At 40.5% G+C, this 19,992-nt stretch overlaps 1 protein-coding gene across 1 annotated transcript; it reads left to right on the forward strand.

Annotated features, from left to right (window-relative positions):
- Positions 1-14,359: 14,359 nt before the first annotated feature.
- On the forward strand, positions 14,360-16,242 carry LOC121881518 (E3 ubiquitin-protein ligase TRIM21-like). The gene has a single exon (XM_042389351.1). The coding sequence runs from the start codon at positions 14,360-14,362 to the stop codon at positions 16,001-16,003; it is 1,644 nt and encodes a 547-aa protein (XP_042245285.1). The 3' UTR covers positions 16,004-16,242.
- Positions 16,243-19,992: the final 3,750 nt, after the last annotated feature.

Consider the following 19,992-nt stretch of genomic DNA (forward strand, 5'->3'; position numbering starts at 1 on the left):
AGAAGTTTAGAGGGAAAAATCACTATTTGGTGGAGCTGTTAACAACTCATAGACATGTGAAATGTGACCCCGACTACACACTGCTTTTTGTAAGACGTCAAAAGCCAAAAAGGTTGGAAACCACTGGTTTCATCTTTAACAATGTGTTGTATTTTAAAAGCTTGTTATATTATCCATTGTGTCAAATCTTCATCTGAAAAGTTACTAAAGCTGTCAAATAAATGTAGTGCAGTAGAAAGTACAATATTTCCCTCTGACATGTAGAAAGTAGCATCACATGGAAATACTCAAGTAAAGTACAAGTACCTCAAAATTGTACTTAAGTGCAGTACTTGATTGAGTAGTAGTAGTAGTTACTTTCCATCACTGCTCTTGAACCCATTTGAACCAACAGTAAAACCAAAACCTGTCTGCAATCACAGTTGAAGTTTTATTTTACAGCTCTACTTTACTTTAAAGAACCTGAAATATTTAGGCTGCATTTGTTTCAGAATGTTTACTCTGAAAAACAACAGACAACAGAAAAACATGATAAAAGCTGGAAAACTGAAAATGAAAGAGAAACAACACAGAGTCAACCTTTTAAATGGATGTTTTACATTTTACATATTAACTGCTGAACTTCAGGTAACAGTTTTTATTTGAATTGAACCCCTCAGCTGTAACTCGTGCCGTCTGCTTGTCTCCTCTCCTGCTCGGCTTCACCGTGTCATTTCAGAGCAAAAACCCATAAAACCATGCAGCTGAAGTTTTCGGTCCTCCCATGATGCCCTGGGGGGAACAATCAGGAGCATAACGGACCGTGGGCTTCAAAGAGCTGCCAGCAGAACCAGCTATGTAATTACAAAGCTCTGCTGTTGTTAAAAGCCGTTTGATCGCTGCAGATACCTGACGGCAAATGAACGGAAAGTAGAGAAATCAGACTGCTGACTGTGCTGTTTCAGTCCAGGAGACAGATAACTTCTCTCTGATCCCCTTCAGTAAAACATGTGTCAATCATCTTCAGTCATTTTCTTCTTGTTGTCCTCCACATGATGAAATAAGACTACAGCCACACTCGCTGCATTACTGTGAGTGAAGGAAACACCAAAGTTATTATAATTCATCTTCTGGGGAACATGAATGAAATTGATCCATCCAATAGTTCTGAGATATTTCACTGAAAACCACAAATGATGAACCATATGGTGGCGCTAGAGGAAAAGTAAGGGGGATCACCAAAGTCGGCAGGATTCATCCTCTGCAGACCATGAATGTCGATTTCTCAAGATAAACCCAGACTGTGAACAGGTGAGTAAAAGATCAGCTGCTCGAGTGGAGAGCACGGCTAGCTGTGCTAATGCTAATGCTAATGCTAGGTGAGGAGGAGGAGAGTCTGTCTGATGGATTACTGCAGAGAAATGTCACATGGACAACACTAACCTGTAACCATGGTAACCTGAAACAACAAAGATGGCTATGGCTGGAGCCTCAAAGTGCTTAGAGGACATAAAAATTAAAAATGCAACAAAAAGGGTCTATTTTGATTTGTGTATTTGTGACATTTTCAATGTGTAAAGACTACAAAACTAACAAAAATTTGACTAAAACTAACATACATTTCCGTCAAAACACTAAAATGAAATCAAATTCAGGATATTTCTCATAATTTGGAGTAAAACTATCTCCTGTTTGTTGTCTGCATGTTGTGTTAAGATGGATATTTGCATCGTCGTGACATCCAGCTCACCTGAACAGGGTCTGAGTGGATCAGGCAGACGGCATCACTTAATCTGAATGATGCTGACCACAGAGCAGCACTCTCCAGCCTGATAATAAAGGATCAGATGAACCTGTCATTGATTTCTGCAGGTCAAAGGTGACAGCTGTGGTGTGATGGAAGTCCATCAGAGGAGGCGGTTAATTATTAATAAGCTCCAGTCAGCTCACAGGCCTGTAAACTAACCTGTTTTTCTTCTGTTTAAATATAGTTAATGAATGAAAATGTGTTCCAACCAGACTGATTCTCACTCCTGCAGCCTGCAGCCTGTAGGGGGCGCTAGCTGGACTTTACACTGTTAATCTAATGAAGTCAAAACTGGCAAAAAAAAATTTCACAAAATGTCAACAAAAGTGTAAAACTGAAGCTGTTCCCACAGTGATGAACATACACTCACAAACACACAGTGTTGTTCCGTGGCGTCTGGTATTGTGTTATCACTGCGCAGATATGGAGGTGCCAATGACTGACAAGTGGAAGTAAGAGGCAGCGGGAGGACAAACTCTTCTGTTAGATGTCATCATGTCACTGCGCCAACAACCAGACAGCCAGACTCACCTCCACCGTCAGTGAGTCTGGAAAATTAGTTAATCTCTGAGTCACTGATATCAGTAAAGCCAAATCAAAGTTTGTAAAAACAGTGGTTCCAAAAATAAATCATATTAATTTTGTAATTTGTATATATTTTTTTTTTTTTACATTTTTTAACATGTCCCTGAAGGTCTCGTACCACTGCCCAGGTCACCAAACCAACCAGTTTTTACTCAATGGCAATGTCCAGACTGAAATATCTCACAACCTATTGGATGGATTACCATGAAATTTGGTTCATACATTCATGTTCCCACCAGGATAAATTGTAAAAACATTGAGCTCCTGAGTTTTTATTTAGCACCACCATCAGGTCAGGTTTTATTTTGTCCTATACTTTTAATTTCTGACCAATCTAATGACATTCCCATCAGCCTCAGCTGCACTTTGCGTTCAGTGCTAATTAGCAAATGTTAGCATGCCAACATGCTAAACCAACGGGGTGAACATGCTAAACATTAAAACTGCTAAACATCAACATGTTAGCATTATCATAGTAAGCATGTTTAGCCTCGCAGAGCTGCTGGCATGGCTGCAGACTCTTAAGGGGACATTTACAAAGGATTTGCAGCCATTTTTAGACACTAAACAGGGCACTAAAAGTTTTTCCTTATTTACCATGGACCACAACAAAGTGTTATGCCGGTAAAATGGAAGAAAAGCGGCACCACTGAAAATTGTGTGTTTGGGCTCCTTCAATATGTGTTTTAAGGCATTCCTGTTCAGAGGCACAAAATATGGGAGGAGGGAATGGAAATTCTTACAAATATCTGCTGCACCAGATTTATCACCGCAGACTTACCACTGCAGCAAGAAACTTCGTCTGAAATTTAACATCTGAGAAAAAGCAAAAATCTGCAGCATTGTTTTATCAGATACTCAGAGAGAAACAATAGCAGAGAGAAACATAGACAAACATCAGACCCACATCAGCTTTTACTTAGTAGCACTTCATGCAGATCAGATGAACTGCGGCTCATTTACATTTGTAGTCTTTGTAAATGCCCCACTAAAACAAAAAAAAGGCAAATACTAGTTTGCATCTATTACATCTCTCCAGATGTGTCTTTATTTATACAACAAATAATTGATCACAAAAAAAAATCACAATGGCAATGAAGCAAAAGTTTGCATCCCTTAAGGTAATTCGCAACAGGCTTAGTAAATATCACTTTTTGTCTTGTTTAATTGGTGCGTTTCAGTGATATTTCAACATGTATTTAGGTTCTGCTTCATAATGAAATGTGGTTGTTCAACCACTGTTAAAACAACAGTTTGTGTCACTTGGATGTCTTAAAAAATTATCATTTCAACCAAATTTAGCCTAGTTTTACCCTGTTACGGTGGTTCACAGACTGTGGGGTGCAAGTGAAATGAATCTGATTCAAAACATGACATTTTTCAGCATCTAAAGGGGGCCTGACAGAGAAATGTTAGTGAACTAGAGAATCAGTAGAAGTGTAAGTATAAACCACTTGGTCCCTGACAGCTGCTGAGTGTAGACGTGGTGTCTTTAGAGGAAACCTGCAGCAGCAGATTGTATCTGCAGTGTTAGACGTTCACTGCTGCACTGACTCACTCTCACCTCCACTCGACTCAGACGTCTACAGATAAGAAGAAGAAGAAGAGGGTTGTTTTTTTTTTTAAAAGCATCACATGGGAACGCAGCAGCAGACGACTGACTCAGGGGAGTAAAAACCTTCTTCTGGACTCATAAAACCCTATAATGAGTCTGTAGACCACAACCTCCCGCTGGTCTGTCTTATCACATTGTTCAGCTGAGCCTTTTACGTCATGACAGTTGGTTATGGCTCTCTATATGTCCAGTGGAACATATAATAGGTTTACACACAAAACTTATCAACATCAGTTAAAAAAAGTACAAGGTCCAGCTACATTTTCCAGCGTCACTCTGCTCTATATGGTTTTTTCTCACACAGGGTTTCTTTCATCAGTCTAAGACTACTTATTTAAATTATTTTTATTAAAAATGTACTATATGTTTCCTCAATCTGTTATGAATATTTGCAGCATCACTGTAAACCCAAACCAGACCTTCACACGGATACTACATACTTTGACACATCTGAAATATTTGTTTGATGAACAGCTAATGAGGCTTGTGTCAGCCTGTCCTCGGGACGTTTCTTAAGAAAAAATGTTTTCTTTTGCTGCTGTCTCAACAGTTTTAACCATTGAACTCTCCCGAGGAAGGAAGTCTGCAGATTTGATGGATGATTTCACTTGTCAAGAAGCATCATGTCTGTCTGTCAGAGGAAATGAGCAGCAGTTTCTGCTTAATTTCACCTGGAAGGCTGAACTATTCACCTGTGGTTGTCTCAGAGGACACCTGAGTCTCAACCACTTTGGTCCGGACTGAAATATGTGATATGAAAACCCCAAATCAATCCCAGTGACTTCAGTGACTTCAGTGATCCCTGTTGTGCCAAATTGAGTCTAACATTTCTGATTACCTGGTGGACTGACTTTTGTTAAAAACTTGCAAGCTACAATGCTAATGTTGCTAGCAGTAGATTGCTGTGTTGCAGAGACTCAAACTGTGAGATTTTGTAACAAACCTGGTAGCTGTAACTGCAAGCTGATGTTTCACCAAGCAAATATTGTTCTTTTCGGGTTCAGTTTGAGGCCATTTTGTTATTGTACAGTTCTTGGAAATTCAGAAATACCAGTAATTAGTGTTTCGTCCATCTTTCTGTTCAAATAGTGAGTCAACAGCGAGTGGCTGTGCCCAAAAAGGTCAGTGCAACTCAGGTCAAAGTTCAACAAATTGGCAATATTGTTGCATCCCACTCTGCTCAGAGCATCACTTACATCCAGGCAGAGCCTTTGCAACACATCACATACACAATAATGGAGGAAATGAATAGAAACGACCGCTAATGTGAATACACCTTTACTCTTGGTTTTAAATTTCAGATTAAGGAACTTTGATCCTTGGTACATTCCTGCCAAGCTAGCACTTGACACACCAGAAAGAACAGCAGTGAAGTTCATGGTTCTAAAAGCTTGTTGATGTTCTGATCATTTGTAGGGCTAGTTAGTGAACCACTGTAGCTGGCAAGCTAACAGCTAACTGAAACAGCTAACATGCTACCTCTAGTCAGTCAACTGCTGTCTGAGCTAAGTAGTTTGCTAACTGTCACTTAAAAAACTAGCCAACTGTCGACAATGAAAACTATTGACTCCTGTCTCATAAGTTAATAAAAGTGGATGGTGGCATACGACCCTCAAAGGTCAGCGCTGTCAAGACGGCTTGTTATTGGTCAACAGTGTATATTTGCATGTCAAAGTTCATGAAAGTTGAACTTGACATGAAAGATTCATGCAGACTTACTTTGCTCTTCACAGATTCCACTGAAACTGATTTCGCTGTTAAATTCTGTTGTTTTAACGGTGTGAAAGGACCACTGAAAGCATGAAAGGTCGTACTGTAGCCTGAGTAAAAATGAGATAAAAAATAAGAAATGCAAACTGGTTTTAAACATGATCTCTGTATAGCAGTAAAACGCTGCACCAGCAGCTGTAACACTGAATATTCAGCTGAGCTTTGGGATTTGGCTGCTGAAAACAACTAAATTCACATGAATGTTTTTCACATCAGTGTTTTCCTCCTGTTTGTCATCTGTGTTTCATTTTGCAGTATTATCTGTCACTGCAGTGTTTTTAACCTCTTGGATTGGATTTTTGGCTGGTAGAAGGCAGAAAAACATCAAATCAAACTAACAGATGCATAACCACCACATTTCACCAACTTATTAAGTTATTACTGCTAACATAGTGGTAAACAGCTGCCTGTTTACACATCCATCACATTGGAGTGGTGTTTGTGTCCACCTGGTGAATGTAAGTCCAATATTCACTCCCCCTTCACCGGCTAGTTGCTAACTTTGTGTGTCTGCTGTTAACTGCTGGAAAAAGACAGTAAATGTGCCATAAAACCAAAACTAGGAGTTACAAGAAGCTAAAAAGATCTGTAGAGCTGCAGAGCTGGTGCTAATTCAGCAAATTAGTTCACCTCAACCAAAAGATGTTTGCTTACATGTCATCTTTATGAGCTGGAGTATTGCCTTAATTAAATTAACGTGTAAGTATTTTTGGGACGTGTAAACATACTCAGTTATTCCTCTAAGCAGCAGGGAGATTAAATAAAGGTCGACTGTCTGGGAAACTTCATCAGCTGCAGAGTTTCGCTTAGAGCTTCGACTTTCCAGATGCACATAAAGGACAAAATTTATGACAACTGGAGGGAGACAAGGGGCTTCCCGTGACTCTGTAAACGTCCAGTAATGTCTTTTACACTGAATTCTGCCAAAACAGAACATTTACTTACATGTAATAATGACACACCCTGTTTCCACTTCACATACAGTGTAAAATGCTGTTAGACAGATCGGAGTGAGGAAAGTGTGATGCTGATAAGGCGGCAAAAGAGATGAATTATTTGCTCTGTTGACGCGCTGCTGTGGTTAGAATCCCACAGTGACATGAATGTGGCGCCCAGCGATTAGAGCAAGGGACTAACGCTGCCAGAGGTCAGGAAGTTCATTCCCACTCAGACCAGTCAGGCTAAACTTTCACTCACACTGCTGTAAGACACTTTAGAGGAAACCTCCACCTAAATGGCTGATGTTTACGCCAGTTTGTAGCTGGAGAGTAACTCATCCTCTGTCGAAACCTCCTCCCTCCCTGCTACCCGCTGGACCGGACACATCTGCATCTGAAGGGTTTACAGTCTGTTTTATGAACTGTAGAAAGCCTGTCCAAAAACTCTTGAGTTTTACTTTCAGCGTGTAGAAAAGCCACCATGACAAACATTTAAATCTCACTTTGGAGTTATTAGACAGAGACAGACTTCTTGTGGACGGTCTGGTTTCATGAACACAGACTCTGACTGTGGCTTAGATCTGATTACAGTAATAGTCAGACTTCACATACTGTAGATGTCACACAAAGCTGTCTACTTCTTGACTATGTTAAAGGACAGTTTCACGATTTTTCAAGTATCTCTAAAAACAACAGTCAGGAGCCCAAATAAACACTGAAACAATCATTCCTCCTGTTCATACTGACCATTAGAAGATCCCTTCATAATGCACTTACAATGGAAGTGATGGAGGACAAAATCCACAGTCCTCCCTCTGTGCAAAAATGTATTTAAAAGTTCATCTGAAGCTAAAGTGAGGTGCCAGCCATCCAAATTAGTCAAATCAAGTGGATAGTGGAGAGTTAGAGTAATTTAATTTTGTGTTTCCCTAAATAGTGTTTCCTTGTTGAGCAGCAGTGGAAGGATAGAAACAAAAAGAGGGACATTACTAATGAAAAGGCTGTAACTCTGGCAGATATCCACTTGAACTAACTAATGTGGTTGACTGAAGCCTCACATAAACTTCATAAAAACATTTGAATAGATTTGTGCACAAAATGTGGACTCACAGTGAGCAAAACTTGTTTCAGTGCTCACATGTGCCTGACTAAAAACAGACAGAAAAATTGTGAAACTGTCCTTTAGGACTAATTTGCCATGAATTCTGCGTAAATTGAGGCTTTTTCAAACTAAAAGCATGGCTGACTGAGCATTGACATTAAACTGTCAGCTTCTGGAAGAATTCAAGATTTATAAGGACACTTTATGGGACAATTTAGTGAGGAATTTTTATTTGTATCTGTATTTGATGAGGCAGCAAAATTATTTGTATTTGTATTCGAATAAAAGAGGAATGAGGCTTAAAAATCCTGTTTTTATTTTTATCATGCTTTTAATTTTAGAATATTAAAGTGTGAATAAAATAAAGTGATGATGTTTGGTTTTTGCTCTCTCTGACAGCAGAAAGTCCCAGTAGACATTATACTCAATGTAACCACCAACACTGTAATTAATGAAAGACGACCTGAGCGACAGTGACGACTGCTGAGAAACCATCTCTTTCTCAGCTACATGTGTTTTTTTTTTTTATTTTAACACTTTTCTCAGTGAAGTCCATTTAGCAGCTTCTCTCTTTGTTTTACACGACGTGTTGTGGCGCGAGCAAGATGCTCAAATGAGGTTTCAGCGCTCTAACGAAGCGTCTGGACTGTTTCTCGCTCGTTTATGGAGTCGTGAACAATTATGGCTACAAGAAGCAATCCATAAAAACGCTTATAGAGCTTTAATACGATGTGTTAAAGTCTTTTCCCAGGACCCAGTGTGTGTGTGTGTGTGTGTTTTGAGCCTTTTGTCTAAAGTAAACAGTTAAAAATAAAAGATTTTGGACATTTTCATTGGAGACAGGAAGACGACATCACCCCCTCGTGACCCCAATGCCATCTGGTACTGGCTTCTTCTTCTTCTTCCCCTTCCTCCTCTTCAGCAAATATTAAGTATGTATGTATGTGCATCATTTTATACACATTTACCCAAATTTCAGCCCGACAGAAATGTAACCAGACCTTCAGGGTGTGAAATTAAACCAGTACTGATTATTCTCGGGGGGGCCAAGAATTCCCTTAACGGCCCCTTGGAGTCCCCGGAGTCCCCTGATCCTAAACACATCAAGAACACCCCGCCTTGACTGTTAAACCTGCTAAACAAATACATATAAACATTTATTTAGATGAAAGATCTTCAGTTATAGTCCATGGTTTCTATCTGTTTCTGGAGGTTTCAGCCTCATTTCACAGTCTTCCTCAGCAGACAGAGTTTGCTCAGATGTATTTAAGTTTATTTCAGGGCAATTAAAGCAACACTGAACACATGATCCAACTGTAAAGTCACTTAGCAACCCTGCAGCCACTGAGGAGTGTTATTTTGGAATCAAAATCAGTCTTTCAGTCTTTATTTAGCATTTTTAGCATTGTGCATTACATTATGTAACAAGATGAAACAGGTTCTTAACAAACATATGCTTTTCATAACCTATTTAACTGAAATGGTATAAAAACAAGGGTAAACAGGTAAACACACATCTTTTTTTTCCTGCTGATGAAGATCATGAGATATGATCAAAAGCTGCAGAACAACCACTAAATGGACCTTGTGGTGGTCAAGAATTAACTTTTGAGCTCAATTTTAAAGTAAACATTGATGAGAAAAAGTGCTCAGAAAAAAAACATCTACAATTTCATGACGACTGCTCATGAAGCTCATGTGATATGATCGAAAGCTCCAGAACAGCTACTAAATGGACCTTGTGTTGGGATTCTCAGTCTTTTTTTTTTCAGCTTTTTCAATGGCCTGCTGTCCTTTGTCACTTCTGAGATTCAGGTTTTGAAACTTCAATGGTTTCATAGAAAAAAATCTTTAAAGATAATATTTATTGTTCAGATTTTATATGTTTTTATTCAGATTCAGGTTCTGTGGTTCCACACAGCACCACTACACTGTAAAATAATCTCATCAGGTCAATTTTCTCTGTAATTGCATCCTTAAAGTCTGCAGTAAAAAAAAAGTATTTCAATCTGTTTCTAAAGCAAATCAGTTATTTTGAGTAAGTTTCTATGAATCAATTTTATTTCTCTTTCTAGTGCAGAAACCCGTTTTATTCTTTACTTTTCTTGGACATTAATTTTGAGAAAATTCTTTAAAAAACTTCAGTTGGAAACAAGTAAAAATAATCTTACTGTGTTTGATTGTTAAGACATAACGTAACAACGTAACAATTATAGACAAAATTGTTACGTTTTCATCAAATTGTGCAAGTTTCAAGTGAACTTCTGAGACTTCTGCAAAATAAATTGTGTTTCCTTCGACCACCTTTATGTGAATATGTTTGAGGGAATGTGATAAGACTTTTTTTTATCAGTTTCTATTGTTTTTATCATGCAGCAAGTCTTCTGTGTAGAGTGGACGTCTGTAAGTGACAGCAGGACGTGAATGTTTCATCTACAGCAGCAGAATAAAAAGAAAAACATTAAAATTAAATTAATAAAAACTCTGAGCTAAACTAAGAGATTTAAACATTATTTGTTTGGGATGGACACGCTTCCAATCTGTTGATGGCATGTTGTTCTTGTTCCTGAGGAGTTTTAAGTTGAAAAGCGTCTGAATGTGATGTGATCTGACACTGACGTGTATTTTTCCGATCTGACATTTTTTTCCACCTTAGTGATATTTTGTTTTATTTTGTCTTTTATTTCTGATGTTTCCATTCAGGTTTTTTTAATGTGAAAATTGAAAATGTGCATAAAAGTAGTCTGATGGATGCTTTTACAGGATGTTTTCTTGCAGTGTTTTGGTATCATTGCTGCGGCTCACTGCTTAGTCTCAGATTAAACCTGTTAAATTCATATCAGCTCCGGCTCACGCGGCACTAATGGGGATTAAACCTGCAGCTTTTCATCACCAGCGACACCATTGACACCGTTGGCATTTAGTCTGTTGTCACTGTTCGTGCATGCAGACCTCCTCTGGCCTGCATGTGCCTGACTGACTGCCTCTTCATTCAACCCTGCTCTAATTAATTGTAACACTGCAGTGAAAAGGCAGCTCATGAGCTGCAGAACAATGGCCGACAAATAGATCAGGGAGCTCGTTCACGCTGCCAGCAGCCGCCGCCTTCAGCGGCTCGCTGCCAGCTGCAACAGCAGTCAGCTTTTCAACCATCAGCTTAGCTCTTATGAAGTGTTGAAGGAGTCTGAGTGCCATCAATCTGCATTGTTTCCCCTCCTTCTTCCCAAAGAAAACAGTCACTAAAGTCTCATTTGTTGCCACTTCTCCATGGCGGGCGTGGCGTTGGATGGAGCCCTTGTGTGGATAAAGGGATTATGAGGGCTTAATTGAGTGTGCTAATTGGTGGGACAGTGAATGTGGCTGAATGGAGGTGAGGGGCAGATGTGGTGTGAAACCCCTGGCTCTTTCTAAAGAATACAAATCAGCAGCAGAGGGATCCATTCTCTGCTCTCTATAACACTCTATTATCCCTTTCACAGGGCGAACAGGGGGCTGAGCGGACAGATGGTTTCCACGCTGAGAGCTGTATGGAGGCCATCACGGCACCTTTTCTTTGGCTCCGATTCACCGTGGTACGATGGGCTTTTTATTGGCTATTCATGATGCACAGGGTCTAAGTGGAAACAATGGCTGACTGAGCGGCCATGAATCGGAATGAGAGCCGAGGTTTTAGTTCGGTGCCGGTGAAGCGTCCGTTACGCTTTGACGGCGAAGAGAAAGGAGGATGAGAACCGAGGAGGGGCGTGTTCACCTGGAGAGGAGGAGGAGGAGGCGGAGGAGGAGGAGGCGAAGAGTCGACGCACCGTCTGTCGACGGCCATTTCAAGTCAAGAACAATGACATCCTTCATCTAAAACACCCTCCCAACGATAAAATCCACCCTGTGTGAACAACAACCACACTTTCACCCGGGAGATAGAACTTAATGAAGTTCGTGTCTGCCTGTTGATATGTTTTCAAGTTCTTGTTCCTGTTGAAGTTCTTGTCTGCAGAGCTTCCAAAGACCTGAAATGTTTCTTTTTATCTTAGCAGTCAGCGATAACTTTGTAAAAGTATTCTCACTTCTTTTAAGGACGGGTTCAAATGTGTCTTAAAACAACAGTCAGGAGCCCAAATGAACAGCGAAACCTGTTTTTCTTGCTGTAATCATTCCTCCTGTTCATACTGACCATTAGAAGATCCCTTCATAATGACCTTACAATGGAAGTGATGGAGGACAAAATCCACAGTCCTCCTTCTGTGCAAAAATGGATTTAAAAGTTTATCTGAAGCTAATATGAAGCTTCAGCGTCCAAATGAGTCAAATCAAGTAGATATCTTTCAACGTTACAATCTTTTTAGTGCCAAAGTTCCTCTTTTTGTTACTATACTTCCACCTGCAGCTCAACAGGGAAACACTGTCCGAGGAAACACAAAGAGGGAATTTGATGCTGTTTGTATACCATTACTCTTTCAATATTGTCGCCACTTTTAGTTGAGATGATTAGGTTATCCCAATTAATATTTTTGGCTCTCGTGAAAAACATAAATTTGGTTTTGTCTGCGTTTAAGACTAACTTATGGATATTAAGTGCAACTTCTAAATCCATAAAACAGTGTTGAAGAGATACTACAGCAGACTGTGCAGTATTCGCAGTGCAATACAAAATGGTATCATCAGCGTAAAGATGAATATTATATACAGTTACAGCAGAAACAATACCATTTATATAAAGTGTAAACAGAACAGGACCAAGGACTGAGCCTTGCGGGACACCTTTTGCAACCTGAACAAATTCACATTTAATGGATCTTATTGTTACAAACTGCTGTCTGTCCGTGAGATAACTCTGGAACCAATTACATGCAACTTCATCAAAACCAATATTACTAATTTTCTTGCTGTAGCTTGAATTTTCCCCCCAATGAACAATTAAGTCTGATCTAATAAAAGGTTTCTGTTACTGCAATAAAAGTTTCTTAAACAGGGAAGATCATTACAGTCATCAAGATTTACTAAAACAGGTTGAGGATTCAAACCATCCAACTCCTGCTAACAAACACTTTTTAATTCTTTAAATGTTCCAAACCTCAGATTGACAGCAGAGCTGCTGACATGACGTTAGGTCTGTGGCTAACAGGGTTCACACTACAACTCCCAAACTCCCAAAGGACAGTGCTGGCAGTGTGAAGCATCACTCAGTACAGAGATGATAGATTCTACATTTATCCCTGTCAGGACTGTGGTGGTTCACCACAAATCAGTCTGAACTAATCGGCTTTACAGCAAAGGAACAAATAAGGTAGAACATGAAGCAAAATATAGAAATCGTATCTGCATGAGATAAAATAAAATCATCCTCTATTTGTTGTCAACCGTCTTTCACCTCATTTTGTGAAGTAAACTGGAAACTCAGTTCAAGATAAAGAGAAAAAGAAGTTAATAGTTTCATGAAAACTTCAGCAAAAACAACTGGCTGCCTGTAAATAATCTTGTAAATCAGAAGGAGGAAACAAACTCACAGTCAGAGCTGCAGTAAGAGGAGGAGCAACACTGGAAAGACAATAGAGCTACAACGTCACTCTGCAGAACTGAAACTGAAAGTTTGTCAGAGCGACAGCAGAGCTGCAGTCGAGTCTCTCCACTTCTGTCCAAATAAAAATTAAACTGAGTTCATCAAGTCTTTCTCAACAACACAGCAGAGTCTCTGCCAAACACTGGTGAGTACAACTGATCATATTTAATGTTTCAACAACCAGCTTTAACACAGCAGACAGGAAGTTCCACTCTTTTCATTTCATACTGACACTTGTGAAATTAGTGACAATATAACTAAAGATGTTTTTACACAGATTCAGTGAAACAACTTTAATTGTTTTTTAAACAGTCTCTCTGTATCAGTTCTCAGGACTTTTGTAACTTGTAACTGAATCTCTGTGGTTTGGAGTTCAGCTTCACTCCAACCTTCCTGGTCTTATGACTATTTACTGATCACTTCCTACAGACACACTGCATTCTATTTCCTGTAGCTGTTTCACATTAAAAGCGTTCTACCAACAAGCAGCAGCTTTTATTGTGAAGCAGCTGGAGGTAATAAAAGGTGTTTGTCATCAAGTTAGCAGAGCTTTGTTAGCAGTGCTATTCTTCAATAACAGTTGGTCTACACAACAAGATATGGACATATTCTGTGTTATGTTGTCAGTGGTTCATTTTAAAGATTGTATGGAAGAATAGTACAAGCAGAAACAGCCACAATGAGCTGTTAGATAAAGAGCTGCAGATGACAGTCTCTTACTGTGTTTGTACAAACCAGCTCACATAAAACACGTCATCAAAGTAAACAACAACTTTAAACTCACCATGCAGCCTTGTGGATAACTGTTTGAGCTGCCAGCACGACTTCAATGATCACGATTGCTCATGACTCCGTTCACGTGTTCCCATCCCGATCAATAACAGAAATATAATTCAATATTACTTTACCTAATATCACATGTTACACTTAATACAACAGTAATTATCTTTATTTCTTTTTGAACAAATAATTGAAATTGTCTTTTGTTTTTCACACTCAGTGTGTAGATATGTCTGCTGCCAGCTGTCTGCGATCTGAAGATCAGTTTCTGTGCTGCATCTGTCTGGATGTGTTCACTGATCCAGTCACCACACCATGTGGACACAACTTCTGCAAAAACTGCATCACTGAACACTGGAACAGTAATGACCAGTACTCGTGTCCGATGTGTAAAGAGGTTTTCTACACAAGACCTAAGTTGAAGGTGAATACTTTCATCTCTGAGATGGTTTCTCAGTTCAGACAGGAAGCTCAACAGAAAGCCAGCAGCAGCAGCTCAGAGCAACAAGCCGCCAAACCAGGAGAAGTTCCCTGTGACGTCTGTACTGGAACCAAACTGAAGGCCCTGAAGTCCTGTCTGGTGTGTCTGACCTCCTACTGTGAGACTCACCTGGAGCCTCATCTGACAGTTTCACGCCTGAAAAGACATCAGCTGATGGACCCTGTGGAGAACCTGGAAGACAGGATGTGTATGAAGCACGATAAACCTCTGGAGCTGTTCTGTAAGACCGACCAGACATGTGTCTGCATGCTCTGCTCTGTTTTAGACCACAAGACACATGAGTTTGTTCCTCTGAAAGAAGAATATGAAGGAAAGAAGGCAGAGCTGGGGAAGACAGAGGCTGAAATTCAGCAGATGATCCAGAAGAGACGACTGAAGATTCGAAAGATCAAACGGTCAGTTGACCTCAGTAAGGAAGATGCAAACAGAGAGAAAGCAGAAGGTGTTCAGGTCTTCACCGCTCTGATGAAGTCTGTTGAGAGAAGCCTGAATGAGCTCATTGAGACGATTGAAGAGAAGCAAAGAACGACAGAGAAACAGGCTGAAGACTTCATCAAAGAGCTGGAACAGGAAATCTCTAAGCTGATGAAGAGAAGCTCTGAGGTGAAGCAGCTCTCACACTCTGAAGACCACCTCCACCTCCTCCAAAACTTCCCGTCCCTGAAAGCTGCTCCACCCACCAAAGACTGGACAGAGGTCAGCGTCCGTCCACCATCATATGAGGGGACTGTGGTGAGAGCTGTGACTCAGCTGGAGGAGACGCTCAGTAAAGAGATGAAGAAGCTGGTTGAGGCTGAGCTGAAGAGGGTCCAGCAGTATGCAGTGGATGTGACTCTTGATCCTGATACAGCACATCCTGATCTCATCCTGTCTGATGATGAGAAACAAGTAAATGATAGTGATGTGGAGAAGGATCTCCCAGACAACCCAAAGAGATTTTCTCATTGTCCTGGTGTTTTAGGAAAGCAGAGTTTCTCTTCAGGCAGATTTTACTTTGAGGTTCAGGTTAAAAGGAAGACTGACTGGGATTTAGGAGTGACCAGAGAGTCCATCAACAGGAAGGGAAAAATCACACTGAGACCTCAGAATGGTTACTGGACTATATGGTTGAGAAATGGAAATGAGTACAAAGCTTGTGCTGGTCCTTCAGTCCGTCTCTCTCTGAAGTCTCAGCCTCAGAAGGTGGGGGTGTTTGTGGATTATGAGGAGGGTCTGGTCTCCTTTTATGATGTAGATGCTGCAGCTCTTATCTACTCCTTTACTGGCTGCTCCTTCACTGAGAAACTCTACCCATACTTCAGTCCTGGTCCTAATGATGGTGGTAAAAACTCTGCCCCTCTGATCATCTGTCCTGTCAATCAAACTGAGTAGAGTAATCACCTGTTTTATGTCATAGTTGTGTCTTTGTTTTTGAAGAGAGTAAATAAACAAACACATTCTTGTTTATTATGAGAAAAAACACAAACTAGGATTTCTATCTAAAATTAAATCTCTATTTAAACATCTGATCAAGTCCACAGAACTTTAGTTTCATTTCTAGTCAAAAACACAAAGTTTCCAAAAAACAAAACTTTCAGTTTGAAGTGAAACCACAGAAAACAAAGTGTGAATATTTCACAGTGTCATAAAGCTTCATTGTAGAGTTCGGCTGAGACCATGACTCCACAGAATATGTGTCAATATGTTACAGGTTGTAATAAGTGCTGAAACACTTAATGACAACAGAATAACAGAAATGAATTGATTGATTGATAATCATTTAAATTATTTGTCAGACAAACATTCTCAGGCTCCATCTTTTTAAATGTGAGGTTTTGCTGCTACTCTCTGCTCTATATGATGGTAACTGGAATATTTTTGGGTTTTGGACTGTTGGTCAGACAAAACATTCAAAGACACCTTGAACTCTTAGAAACTGTGATGAATATTTTCACTATTTTCTGACATTTTATAGAGTAAATAATGATTCAAAAACAGGTTAAAAAAGGTTAATTGTTAATGAAAATAATCATTAGTTGCAGCTCTACAGTTGATTAATAGAATATGTGTATAATGTGTATAAAGGATTTTCTTATTTTGTCTGAGGTTTGTTTCGTTTCTGTCCACTTTGGCTGATTTGTTTGTTTGAATACTGAATAGATTGATTATGATTTAAAGAAGTCTGTAAATATGTGATTGTAAAAATCTGTAAACTAAACTATGTCTGTAGTTTTAATGTAAAGCTTTAAAAACATGGCCTGAGTAAGCAGTGACTTGTTGAACACCAAACACAAAAAATAAAAGCTGGTTTACAGAGAAGCTGTGTTTGTGTTTCTGTTACAGTTCATTAACAATCACAAATGTTTTTCTGCTTTCTTTACCAAACACTTATTAGTCTACATATGCAGCTTTGTATCATCATGTTTCAATATTTTCTCTCTGCACTGATTATTGTTTTTTACTTAATTGACCTACAATCTATTGAGAGGTTTGTTTTCTACTGAAGTAAATTATCCAAATGTTTTTATTGTTGCACATTGTTAAACTTTACACCATCTGTACAGTAACAAATATTTCATTTAAAAGAGATTCAATGATAAATTCAGTAAACTCATTCTGTACAAATAGAACAAACTACTATCAGCACTGAAAACCAGTCTGGACCAACAGCCTGTGGACTCCTGTTCCATGTCAATAGTCAGGAAATTATTGAGCTGAACAGAGGGAGGTTGAGACTCTCGGGGACCATGAGACGGAACAGAGTTTTTTAGGCACCCCTCCCACCAACCCATAATTTCCCCGGTGGCCCAGTTAACTTTATAACTTTATAACTATAACTTGGGGAGCTATAGAGGTGGAAACTTAGCTGTTCAGTGTGTCCCTTAGCTGTGAGGACTTGAAGGGGCTCAGTGCAGTTAGTGACTCTATATAATAACCTCCCATCCAAAGCGCTGGCTTCTAAGGGTTTAAGAGGAAACAGTTAATTTAAGTCTTTTAGCAAGTTTCCAGTCCATAAAACTCTCATCAGCACTAGAGTCTATCAACACCTTGAGTCTTTCAAAGAAAACAGGGGAAATTATCTCTACATCAGTCAAAGATCGTGGCTTATAGTTAGGAGAGATTGTTTGGCTCACCAGCACCCTCCTCTTCACCGGCGAGCCCGGTCTTTTAACGGACAGGAACTCAGAAAGTGGCCAAGCTGACCACAATAAATACACCGCCCCTCCTGTAGGCGTCGCTGCCGTTCCTCCAGGGACAGTCTGGTGCGTCCCAACTGCATGGGTTCCTCCTGCCCACCAGAGGGCGTTTGCTGCCACTGGAGAAGGTGATCGATGCGGCGAGGAACGTTGGATAGGAGGCCCCCTCCAGGAGGGAGAGGAAAAGGACAGACGGGCCCTCTCCTTTTCTCGTTCTCTCAGATGGTTGTCAATCTTAGAAGCCAAAGCGATAAAGGAATCCGGGTCAGAGGGGCGCTCCAGGGAAACCAGCTGGTCCTTAATGGCCTCGGCTAGCCCATGGTGGAAGACATCGAGCAGGGAGGGGACAGTCCACCCACAGTCAGCTGACAGGGTGTGAAACTCGATGGCGTAGTCCGCTACCTGGTGTTTACCTTGGCGTAAGTCCATGAGAGCCCAGGCGGCATCCGGACCTGGAGCCAAGTGGTCAAAAACCTTGGACAGGGTGGACATGAAGAGGTCCAGATTCTGACATATGGGGGAGTCACGAGCCCACTCTGCCGTAGCCCATGCCTCTGTAGGCGACTCTGGAGCAGTCTGAGGGGAATGCCGTGGGCTGCAGCTCAAAGTGGAGTCCACATTGTACCAGAAAGGCCTGGCAATTGTTCTCGTTCCCCGAAAAGCGCTCTGGTCTGGACAGAGGGAGAGCTACTGAGGAGGACACCGTCACAGGAGAGGGAGGAGGAGAAGTACCGGCCGGCGAAGAAGAAGCTGACAAGACAAGGACTGGAGAGCTGAGTTTACCCAGGAGCTGCTGCATCTGATCGGTTAGCGTACTCACTTGGTTAGATAGTGAGGTGTGAAGCCCCTCGTAACGGGAGTTGAGTTCCCGGAGGCCTTGGCAGACTGAACTCAGCTGCTCCTCATGCTGACTGAGACGCACGTCCTGAGAGCGCAGAGCGGCTTCTAGTGTGGTTGAGTCGGCTGGGTCCATGGTGTGGCCAGTTCGTACTGACACGGTTGTCTGGTACACCAGGGCTAGATCCAAACACACGACTTGAACAACAGTTCCAAAAACAAAGTCTTTTAATAGCAGGTTCGGTACACGGGCAGGCAGTCAGCGAAGGCAACAAGACCAAAAGGGCTAGGCAGAGGCAGAGTAAAAAAAACAGATCCAGGGTCAAAAAACACTAGAGACTATAATAGAGAGAATAATGCTAGAACGCTTGCCACAAAGGGCAAAGATGAACTGGCACAGGGAGCAGGGATCACACAGACTAAATACACAAGAGGAGTGAAGGTAATGAGACACAGGTGGAGGATATTAGGGGATGATGAAGAGGACAGGAGCGGGAAACACACAAGGGCAGGAAGTGGATCTGAAATGAGAGGAGAGTTAGCAACCAAAGTAAAACAGGAACTGCAGAACTAAATGGGGAAGAAAAAACAAAACATAACCTAAAGACAGGATGAGTCATGACAACATGACTAACTCAGACTGCTGAAGCCTCATATAAGCTTCACAGAGACTTTTAAATGACTGTGTGGACACACTGTGGATTTTGGCCTCCATCACTTCCATTGAAAGCACATTTGAAGGATCTTTTAATATCCAGTATGAACAGGAGAAATGATTACAGCGAGGAAAACCTCTTTCACTGCTACTATGGACACCTGACTACTGGTTTAACACACTCCTGAAAAATGATGAACCTTACAATGGAAGTGATGGAGGACAAACTCCACAGTCCTCTTTCTGTGCAAAAATGTATTTAAAAGTTTATCTGAAGCTAATATGAAGCTTCAGCGTCCAAATGAGTCAAATCAAGTAGATATCTTTCAACGTTACAGTCTTTTTAGTGCCAAAGTTCCTCTTTTTGTTACTATACTTCCACCGCAGCTCAACAGGGAAACACTGTCCGAGGAAACACAAAGAGGGAATTTAATGCTGTTTGTATACCGTTACTCTTTCAATATTGTTGCCACTTTTAGTTGAGATGATTAGGTTATCCCAATTAATATTTTTGGCTCTCGTGAAAAACATAAATTTGGTTTTGTCTGCGTTTAAGACTAACTTATGGATATTAAGTGCAACTTCTAAATCCATAAAACAGTGTTGAAGAGATACTACAGCAGACTGTGCAGTATTCGCAGTGCAATACAAAATGGTATCATCAGCGTAAAGATGAATATTATATACAGTTA

Source organism: Thunnus maccoyii, chromosome 2 (genome assembly GCF_910596095.1).
Source record: "Thunnus maccoyii chromosome 2, fThuMac1.1, whole genome shotgun sequence".
In the NCBI taxonomy this organism is placed as follows: Eukaryota; Metazoa; Chordata; class Actinopteri; order Scombriformes; family Scombridae; genus Thunnus; species Thunnus maccoyii.